At 57.0% G+C, this 10,407-nt stretch overlaps 4 protein-coding genes across 4 annotated transcripts; 1 reads left to right on the top strand and 3 right to left on the bottom strand.

Annotated features, from left to right (window-relative positions):
• Positions 1-1,006: 1,006 nt before the first annotated feature.
• On the bottom strand, positions 1,007-2,098 carry CCM_08005 (enoyl-CoA hydratase/isomerase; the record flags this gene model as incomplete). The annotated part of the gene is made up of 2 exons (XM_006673145.1): positions 1,007-1,610; positions 1,674-2,098. 2 exons carry the CDS (start codon positions 2,096-2,098, stop codon positions 1,007-1,009), a joined length of 1,029 nt encoding a protein of 342 aa, XP_006673208.1.
• Positions 2,099-3,140: 1,042 nt separating this feature from the next.
• CCM_08004 (C6 zinc finger domain protein) lies at positions 3,141-5,240 on the top strand (the record flags this gene model as incomplete). The annotated part of the gene is made up of 3 exons (XM_006673144.1): positions 3,141-3,400; positions 3,486-3,532; positions 3,628-5,240. 3 exons carry the CDS (start codon positions 3,141-3,143, stop codon positions 5,238-5,240), a joined length of 1,920 nt encoding a protein of 639 aa, XP_006673207.1.
• Positions 5,241-5,528: 288 nt separating this feature from the next.
• CCM_08003 (ATPase, AAA-type, core) lies at positions 5,529-7,112 on the bottom strand (the record flags this gene model as incomplete). Its single annotated transcript, XM_006673143.1, has 1 exon — positions 5,529-7,112. The coding sequence occupies one exon, from the start codon at positions 7,110-7,112 to the stop codon at positions 5,529-5,531; it is 1,584 nt and encodes a 527-aa protein (XP_006673206.1).
• A 1,352-nt stretch (positions 7,113-8,464) lies between these two features.
• Positions 8,465-9,370, bottom strand: CCM_08002 (uncharacterized protein; the record flags this gene model as incomplete). Its single annotated transcript, XM_006673142.1, has 1 exon — positions 8,465-9,370. One exon carries the CDS (start codon positions 9,368-9,370, stop codon positions 8,465-8,467), a length of 906 nt encoding a protein of 301 aa, XP_006673205.1.
• Positions 9,371-10,407: the final 1,037 nt, after the last annotated feature.

The raw sequence follows: 10,407 nt of genomic DNA, 5'->3' as shown, positions 1-10,407 counted from the left end.
GACGACTCGTTGCCGCCGGGCGCGCGGCCGCCGCCGGCCATGACGCCGCCGCCCACGTACGACGCCGTGGTCGGCACGCCGTCGGTCGACGGGCTGGCCGACTACTTTGCGCGCCTGGCTGATTACGGCTTGGAGGACGACTCGGCGTCCGACGGCGACGAGACGCCGCCGCGCATCTTGGAGCGCTCGGGGCGTGTTAATGTCGCGCATCCGCGGACGCCGGGCGGGCGCATGCCGAGTCGGAGCTTGGAGATTACGAGGCCGCCGATCAATCTGAATCTTCAAGACTTGGCGAAGCGGCGAAATGCGGCAGCCGCCAACACGTCTACGTAGTGATCTCTCCTTTACCAAACACACGTCTTTCCCTCCTCCCTTTTGGATACCATATGTCATCATCATCATCTGGGTTATTTTTCTCTTTTATTGTTACAACAGCATACAGCGAGGGTGCAAGTGTGGCTCGACAGTGATGTGCACTAGTTTTGTTGGTCGTTGCCCGGGTTCTTGTTATGAATATCGTTTGTAGATTGTATTACTCACCGGCCTCACGCCGAGCTTTCTTGGACATGAGAAAAAGTTTACACTTTTACCTAAAGCTATAATTGTGACTGCAGCCGTGACAAGTGTGTACCAGTGGGAATACATGACGTCCCTCCACGTCCCGTTGGCGCGCTGTGTCATTCGCCGAATGCCGAGTCGCGTCCGGGTCGGGATCGGGGTCACGGGCCACTCGGCATATATGTACGACAGAGTGCTCATTGTATAAGAGATCAATAAATTCTCCATAAATGTATTTGTATGGGTTCTATCTATACAGTCTAGCCTATCCTGTTGAAACGGGGCTATATATTACACAACAGTTTCGGCAAAGCAGGTTGGCGCTTTCGGAAAGGGCATACGCCGAGGTGTAAAAAACATTCATTGAAGCTATTGAAGGAAGGTAAATGGATACTTGGGTTTTCGGAGACTATAGGCCAAATTCATGCTGCAATATGTCTTCTCGTCTTCAGAGTCTACTGTTATTCTTGTCCTCAACCTTGGCTTTGGGCTGTAGCCGAATCGAGAGTTCTTTCCACCATGGATACGTCCTCGGGGCATCTTTGGCCAGCGTCGCACTATATTCCGGCTTGCGCTTATTAAAAAACGACGACTTGAATGCCAGATGATCACTAAGTTTGTGTAAGCAATTTTCAGCAAACGTCGACTGCCGCAGTATTCCAAGAAGAAAGGCCAACGGCAAAGAGACGTACCTTCCTGCAAACATGTCATAGAGCAGCGGGCTGTCCACCAAGTGTGCTCCTTCAGCCGATCCGGCGTTGCGCCAGATCAGCTGCCGGTTCAGATACGCAGCCATGGGGCTCACGTTGGTGATGATGTCCTCGGCCAGCGCAAGGGCCCGCGGCAGCACGTCCTGGGGCGTGTCGACCAGCTCGGCAAAGACGCCGCTCAGCACGGAAGAGTCGGCTGGATATCGCTTCCCGGTCGTCAGGAGATAGGTGGCGTTGCTGTAGCCTACCATGCGCGGCAGGAAAAAGGAGCTGCACGACTCCATTGTCAGACCGATGCGGGCGAATGGAAAGCCAAACTCTGCGCCGGTACGAGGGGCAATTCTGAGAGGGAAGAGGCAGTTAGAATATGATATTGATGTCTGCCAGAAGCGAATCTTTGCTCACCGAATTGCCGCCGCAAGGGTAGACGTCATGCCAATGCCCACCGAGAGGCCGTTGTACGCGACAATGACAGGCTTGCTGCAGTTGAACATGGCCAGTGCCAGCGTACCGCCCGGGTCTCTCATCTCGCCGACAGCCCCGTCGTTGAGGCCGCTCGTGTCCATGCTGAGGTCGATGCCTGCGCTGAACGCCTTGCCAGCGCCGGTCACAACAACGGCCTTGACACGATCATCGACGTTGACCGCCTCAAACAAGTCGATTAGGTCTGTGATCATGCCCCCAGTAATGGCATTGAGCTTTTTCGGGCGGTTCAGCGTAGCAATGAGGATAGGTGTCACGCCTCCGGCAGCTTCCGGGTAGTTGGTGACTCGGATCTCGCTCTCTGCGGAGGTCACGTATGAAACTGGGATGACGATTTCTGCTGCCATTGTAGCGATTGCTTTTGTTTGAATGCAGAATAAACTGTTGCCAACAAGAAATATATCCAGGTTGTTCTGCGGCCGTCTATATACAACTCTTGTACCCGAGGTTCCCCACACCGGGATTTACATGTAATCCTCCTCCGGAGCGCTCCCGCGATGCGGTGGGGATTTAAGACATGGGATCGAAGTTAGCCAACCCACCAAAGATGCTGTCAAAGATGCCGCGGGGTTGCTCCAGGTAATCCTCCCGATGCTGGCATCTAGATATGTGGACACTTTCTAACGGAGTACCTTGATATGGCATCATCTAGCTATTGATGACGTGGATTTTCTCCGCGGGGTTGGCGAGTTTCTCGATCATGTACTAGAAAATCGGGCGGAGGAGAGTCTAGAAGCTGTCCGCCAAAGTCCATGGAAATGTACTCTCCCATTTCTTTTGCTCGGCACATGTCTGCCACCTTCCAGCAGGAGCAAGATTACCTCATCAATTAATCACAACTGCCATGATATCCAATCATCAGGAGTCTTATACCAGGGTGAAGTGCGACCGCAAAATTGACTTATAAAACCACACATACTCGAGGCTGAAAAGAGCCTCGATAGATCAAAGTCGAGGCAGCTGGTGAGGCGAGGCACTCGGCTCAGAGACAGACTATAAATACCAACCCCAGCAGCAGCCCGGGTCTGACTATGTAGCAGCCCTACAAGTGCACTAGCGATCTACACCAATGCACCAGGTGCTCAGGCGACGCACATGGACTGATTTCTGCCTCCCTCAAAGTGAACTATTTTGGCCTTCTTGGCTCTATTCCCTAAAGGCCAGGGCCAAACTACATGGTACATCCCAATGGGCAAATGGCACGCAGCACCGTCTCAAGGTAGCTCCATTCGGCCATAATTTGTGATTAGCCCCAATAGTAACAAGTTTCGGGCCTAGGCTGCTCAATCAGTTGGCCCGTTGACCTATTACATAATAAGATGCTACATCATAGGCGGCCTGCCAAATGCCTCAGCCTGCGTATCACAAAGCCGCCGACTGAAGCCGAAGATGCAGGCGCACAAGTCCCGTTTACCACAGCGCCATCACTGTATAAACTCGGAAGCAGGAGTCCAGCTTTGCCGGCTCCCTTCGACAGAGGCGACGACGGGCTCAGTATGCAGCTCATGCGACAGCACGGCGGCTGCGGCCGCAGGCGACGACCCAGCTCACCACAGCCAGGTCAACACGGCGCAGCTGAGGCCAGAAGAGGGCAGCGAGAGGAAGAAGAAATGGGCACCGCGCGCGAGAACGGGGTGTATCACATGCCGGTACGTTTGGCGTAGCTCGTCTATGGCAGTTGTTATTCGGAGGCTGCAGTGTCGAGCAATCAGTCTTGCTGATGACGACATGAAGAACGCGGCGTGTCAATTGCGACGAGACTCAGCCGGCGTGTAAGAAGTGTACGTGTCGACAACTTGCTGCCAGTCAATATCCCGTATAATTTGGAGACAACTTCCCAGCTGCCCCTTTAAATACACGCACTAATGCGTACAAGGCTCTCTATCGAACCGAGAGTGTCTTCGGGCGACGCCGCAGCACCACGCGCCGTCATTCTCCCCCGGAGCCGGGACAGACACGGCGCAGCAGCCGTCCCTCTCCGTCAGCCCGCCGCAGATCCCGCGCCGTCACCACGAGGTGCAGCTCTTCCACTATTTCCGCGCCGAGGTGGCGCCGCAGCTCGCCGGCCTCTTTGACCAGGCCTTTTGGCGCGACGAGCTACTCCGGAGCACGCAGTCGCAGCCCATCCCATGGCACGCCTGCAACGCCATTGCCGCAACGCACCTGCTGGACCGGACCAGCGGCGGCGGCGGCGGCTCCGGTTCCGCCCCCCCGCCGGCGCTGCTGCCGCTGCAGCCGTACTACCAGTACCAGGCGGCGCTGCAGAGCATGCGCCGTCTCGTCGCGCTCCCGTTGGTCACGGACACGACCAGGATCGGCATGATTGTCGCGAGCCAGCTCTTCGTCGTGCTGGCCGCGCTCCGCGGCGACAACGCCGAGATGACGGCGCACTACCAGAACACGTGCATGCTGGTCGGGCTCTGGCGCACCTGGGCGCAGACGCGCATCCATCGCCGCCGCGACAGGCACACCGTGCTCGCCGCCGACTCGGTCATCTACGCCTGCTTCCGCGCCGACAGCCTCCTGCTGTTCCTCCAGCCGCCCGGCTACCGGTACCACTCGTACTGGGAGGGCTGCACCCTGCGCCTGCGCGACGACCCCTTCATCTCCCTCACCGAGGCGTACTTTGAGCTCGAGCCCGTGTGGAACAACGTGGTCAAGGCCGCCGTCCACCCGGGACCCGAGGTGCCCGACTTCATCACCGACGGCGGCGAGTTCACGCAGCACGTGCTGCACCACTACAAAGAGCGCATCGCCAAGTGGGAGCGCAAACTCGACGCGCTCCGGAGGCAGCGCTGCGGCGGCGGCGGCGACGCGCAAGACGCACCGCGGCTGGCCGTGCTCGAGCTTCGTGCGGCCACGGTCAAGATGCTGCTCTACACATTCGCGCTCGAGGTGTCGGCGCTGTGCTGGGACACGTGCACGGCCGACTTTGGCAGGCTGCTGGACGGCGCGAAGCGGCTGATGGAGATGCGGTACGCCGCCGCGCGGCGCGAAGATACGCCGTCGGTGACGACGGCGGTGGGCGACACGCCGGGACGCGCGGGCCGGCTGATGGCGCTGTCGCCCATGACCAACGAGACGCTGCATCTCGTGGCGCGGCTGTGTCGCGCACCCGCGCTGCGTCGCCGGGCGTGCGCGCTTCTCGCGCACGACTACCATCTGGCGCCGTCGGTGCACACGCTCGTCTACATGCACCTGGCCGACGCGCAGATGCGTCTCGAGGAGGCCGAGTGGCAACAGACGGAGCTGGGCGCGCGGTGCGGCACGACCAGGATGGGCTCGGCGGCATGCGAGTGCAGTCGTGCGCGCAGCTTCGTATGCGATGGCCACCGCGTGTACCAGACCGCGCTGGAGGACATGACGGCCACGGGCGCCGTGCTGCTGCTGCGGACTGTGGACGGGTTTGCCCACAGTCGCCCGTGGAGAAGGCTTCCACTGGACTTTACTCTGCAGAAGAAGGAACTCGTTAGTTTGGCCGAGTTGTAATTGTGTAGATCAGTGTCCAACCAGCTACGAACCGACTACGATACAAGACAAAGCATTGGCTGCCCTACGAACTCGATTCAGCACAAAAGAGAACCCGGTGAAAGATGACTAAACGAAGCGTTGATATGTATTTCAGCTGTAGCGACACTGTCTTGCACTCCAATCAAATCTTGCAGCCTCACTAATTCAGAAATCGTGTAGCCCTGGATCTTTAACACGGTCTGCACTCCCAATCAAATCTTGCAGCCTCACTAATTCAGCCCTGGATCTTTAACACGGCCTGCACTCTCAAATCAAATCTTGCAGCCTCACTAATTCAGAAATAGTGTAGGCCTTAGAAATAGGGTAGCCCCGCATCTTCAACACTCTCAGCACATCTTCAAAAGTGATGTACCGCCCAGCCTGCTCCGCCATGAGGTCGGCCATCCTCACCATATTATCAATCTGCCTGCCATTCAGATCAATCTTGCTCAGGACATTGAGCCCCTTGGCGCCCACGGAGCCCCCAACGCGAGCCAGAAACGTGTCCCAGACGAACCGGCGCGCGGCCACGCCCAGGTTCGGGTACTCGACGAGAGGGATGCGGTCCCGGAAGGCGGGGTCTATGTCGGTGATGCAGTTCGTGGTGAGGATCACGATGCCCTCGTTGTACTCGAGCATGCGCAGGAAGATTGACACCATGTGGTTGCGCACCAGGTCGTGCTTGGTGCGCTTCGCGAGGAACACGTCGCAATCCTTCAGCACCAGTATCGCGCGCCATCTGCTTACCAATCCCATGTAGTGGTATAGTCTCTTCTCCACGGCGTCTGGCGAGCTGCCCAGGTCGCCCGCATTCATCTTGAACAGCGGCGCGCGCAGCTTCTCCGCCACCACCTGGGCCGTCAGCGTCTTGCCGGTCCCCGGGCCGCCCGAGAGCAGCATGACGGCGCCACGGCCATAGCTCACGTGGCAGTACTTGGGGTAATTGACCTGTCTCTTGGCCAGCGTCATAATCAGCTTCTTTTTCTCCTCTTCGAGCACCAGCAACTTAGTCGCGCGGTCGTCAAACCGAATCTCCTTGACATGGTCCACGAAGAAGTGCATCCAGCGCATCTTGTCCAACGAGAAGCCGCGCACGATGGGCGAGGTCAGTATCACACAGTCGTCGCAGAGCGGCGTCGGAGCCGATTTGTACTCGTGCCAGACGGCGTCTTTCGGGCTGCCGACCTTCCAGAGGGCGACGTCGAGCATGATGCGGCCGCGTGCGATGTGCTCGCCCGTGGGCGGCGTGTTGTCCTCCGAGTACCGCGCGTCGCCGCGGTACGCCTGGTGCCAGCGGTCGTGCGAGCGGAGCGCCTCCCAGCGGCGGCCGCGCTCGCGCAGCTGCTGCTCGATGGCGGCGCTATCCGGGTGGAACGCGAGCGGGCAGCATTCGAGCTTGTCAATGGTCTTGGTGCCGGGGTAGTAGGGGATGGAGGCCAGCTTTTCCACCGGGACGACGCGCGTGCCGTCCCAGTCCATGTAGGAGCAGCGGATCCAGTAGCTCTTGCTACGGCCCTCCCCGAGGTAGGTGGCACTGTCGAACCTGGCCGCGACCTGCCGACCGTGCAGCTCTGTCAGGATGATACATCCCGGCGTGAAGTGGTCCCCGACATGTTCAAAGTCGACCTCTTCAACAGCCCTGGAATCGTCTTGTGGGGTTTGGGATGCATCGTCTTCATCGGGCCCGAAATCGTCGTGTGTGGTTTGGGATGCATCGGTGACGGTTAGTTCAACGTGAGTGATGAGATGACCGTTGAACAGTCGGGTAATGAAATAGAAAGATGCAAGATGGATAATTCCAGCAGAAAGAAGGACGAGGTGGTATAAAAGCCACTGAGATGGTCGGTTCATTTCAAGTGCTGGTGCCAGAGAGTGCACGACTGAGGACGGGGTCGAGGGGTTGCTGATAACCGTTGAACAGCCAGGCAATGAAAGAGAAGGATGCAAGATGGGTTGCTGATAACCGTTGAACAGCCAGGCAATGAAAGAGAAGGATGCAGGATGAAAGTTCCAGCAGACAAGAGGGACGAGGTTGGTTTATAAGCCTCTCAGGTGTGTCATAGACACCTACATCCAAGTGACCTACATCCAAGTGACCTACACCCAAGTGATGCTGCTGCCTGATGAGGAAGAGACGTTGCCCGTCGTTTCACAGCCAAATAGGTACGTCCAAGTCTCATCTGCCTAGTTATCACAAGGCTCCTACCGATGTCTCCGTCGTGCTGCCTTCTGAGTAACCTTGATATTGTGCACAAAGTGGTGCAGAGTGCATCAGCACTGCCATCCAGGCACGACCAGGCTCCCATGTTGGACAGCGGTCAGGTTCCAGACCTTCGTCCGGTCGTGTTACTTGCGTTCCGTACTACAGGGGGGATATTTCTATGTAACCCAGTCTTCGTTGTCCCTGCGAATCGATCGACGGGATGATCGATGATTATCACAAAGGTCGTTACCTAGCCGCCCTTGCTGCAGGCTGCATGTCGGGATGCGGCCACGGTCACACCACGCCACGTATTAATTAAATATAATAATATAATAAATGACTAGGATACATAAGTCCCACAAGGGGCATTAGCCGAATAACACTTTCTTCATGTCGCGCACACACATCACACTGCAGGCTGACAGCGCACTGTAACCAAAACGCCCAAGGCCCAGCCCGGTCACACAGGCAACGATCATACGTCTTGCTCTCGTAATTCATGTACAAAAGACAGGAAAGCCCGCTTCTGCCTGATTTTATTTTTCTGCCCTCTTTCAACCCTCTGTCGTACGTCGCAGCAGCGCGTGTGTTACTCCCACCCCTACTCCTCGACCTTTCTACGAGACACACATGCTTCACATTCCGACTGGCCAGTCTGATGATAATAGTAGGCATTCCGCCCGACATACCTCGTCACCTACGGCTGCCTACCGAGACGACGACAAACCCCTCTTGCGATAATATTTCGGTACGCCGTTCGCCGCGAGAAAACGGTCCTCCGCCTCGTGATCAATACTATTTATAAGTTACCGAGACAGGCCACAATATTATAGCGATTTGGCTGTCTATCTCTAGTGAATGCATATGTACAGTTCTATGCGCATTGTATAACCAGAACTGAGGTGGAAATGCGAAGCTACCCGCGCGCGACGGAGTATTAGGCTGCGACCATCTTGGTAGAAAGACTGCAACAGATTCTCCCACGGATCAGGACGTTGCACTATTTCCCACCGATGGAGTTTGCACTAGCGGTCGTCCGCCCCCAAGATTGCTGGATAGCCTTCCAGTACTCGTCAGGATGCAAGCGCATGTGCCCGACATGGCCACTGCCAAAGAACTCCTTGACATCGACGGCATAGCCCAGCTTCTTGGACTCCTCCGCATGCTCCTCAATCTCCCGGTACCCGATAAGATCGTCGTCCTTGCTGTACATGTACAGTCTACGAGCCTCCCTCGTCGCGAACTCTTCCTGGTGCGCCGCGACGCGGCTCCACGCGCCGGCATGCTGTCGGCGGCGCAGCCACAGGTACAGCGTGTGCAGCAGGAACAGCAGCGCCCATATGGACTGGGTCGCGGCAAACGGCCAGGGGAACCACTTGGCGGTGCCGAGGGCCATGGCGCGCGACCAGCGCTTCAGGTTCGCCCACGAGAGGTCCGTGGCGCCGGGGGTCGAGTCCATGACGAAGAGCGCGTGCGGCATGGGGCGGCCGAAGCGCGCGGCGTAGGCGTCGAGCGTGGCGGCAAAGTTGACGGCGCCCGTGTTGGACATGGCGTGCACGAGAATCGTGGCCCCCGCCGTCTCCGCGGCGCCGGCGGCGTCGAGACCCGGCGGCCCAAACAGGTGCTCCACGACGGGCGTCATGTGGCCGCGGCGCTGCTCGCGGGTCGTGAAGAGGGCCTTTGCAATCGGCGACAGCACGACGACCTGCTGCGCGCGCGGAAACGCCGCGCGGTAGCCGTCGGCGTACTTGGCAACGTGCTGCGGCAGGCAGTCGCCCCAGCCGTAGATGACGACAATGTCGGGGTTGGTCGTCGTGTCGGCGCCGGTTTCGGCATCTCCGGAGCGCACAAAGACTTGGTCCGAGAGGCGCGCGAAGCCTGGCATCGACGGCGATTTTCTAGTCATGATGGAGCGAATGTGCGACCAACACGGTGTCAGTTGTTGATACAAGGTGCAGATATGGGAAAATGAAGAGGCGAGCAAAAATTCATGACACGGCTCTACTAATTATACACGTCCATCTCCGCTACAACTTAGCGGCGACCGGAGTTTGATGACGGGGTCTTGGCTGTCCATGATTGTTATGAAAAGGCCGTTGTTGAGAAACAGCAAACCGGCCCAACAAACAAGCATATATATATCGGGGCGTAACGGCTTTTCTTCCAAACTTGTATACATATCCGAGCAAACGTTGCTAGATTTGGCGTAGTGCAGTGGCGCTCTTGGTGTGTTAGTCAAAGCTAAGCAACTAACAGCGATAAAGGGGCTGAACATGGATACTTTATACTCATCGGCAAGATCATCTCAAGAGCTCGAAGCGAGCGACTGTTGGATACGCTCTGCTCCTGCTCTACGTACAAATTGCTCACAAATCAGGCTGGTCATTCTTTCCCGGGTCGATTGCATATTGTTTGTACCGGATCCGGGTTCCGCGCAGTCCTCTGGCCAAGTGGATAACTACAGCAGTAGGTAGGTGGAGCGGCTGAGTCGAGAAACTGAATAGTTCGTTATTGCTGTTGGGTTTCGCCGCCTGCTTGTTGATTGTTCATGCCTTGTTATTAACTATTGTAGGTTTCGTTTCCGCCTCCGGTTGTCGGACGGAACTCCCCGTCCACATCCTGCCACTGCACCCGAAGTAGGCCACCCTACTGTACGCGAGGAAGTATGACAGATGAGGACAATCATTGTGCAAGAAAACTTGGGGAATGCGAGTTTGAGCATCAGCGCCTGTGACAGCGCCAGAAGATGACTGGGTAGGTTCGTGGTCTAGGGTAGTACAGGTGAAGCCGGAGAGTGCAGCTTAGGTAGGTAGGTAGCCTCATTAATGGCTCTGTAACTAAATAAATAAATAAATGGACCCTTCTTGACTCGACATAGAAATTACTAGGTATGACGCAGGTAGTGTTGTGTGCCGAGGGACAACTCTCATCCAACGTTGGCGA

The sequence above is a fragment of the Cordyceps militaris genome, assembly GCF_000225605.1.
Source record: "Cordyceps militaris CM01 unplaced genomic scaffold CCM_S00006, whole genome shotgun sequence".
Classification (NCBI taxonomy): Eukaryota; Fungi; Ascomycota; class Sordariomycetes; order Hypocreales; family Cordycipitaceae; genus Cordyceps; species Cordyceps militaris.
Note: the sequence above shows the minus strand (reverse complement) of the source record. Positions and strands in the feature narration are given on the sequence as shown.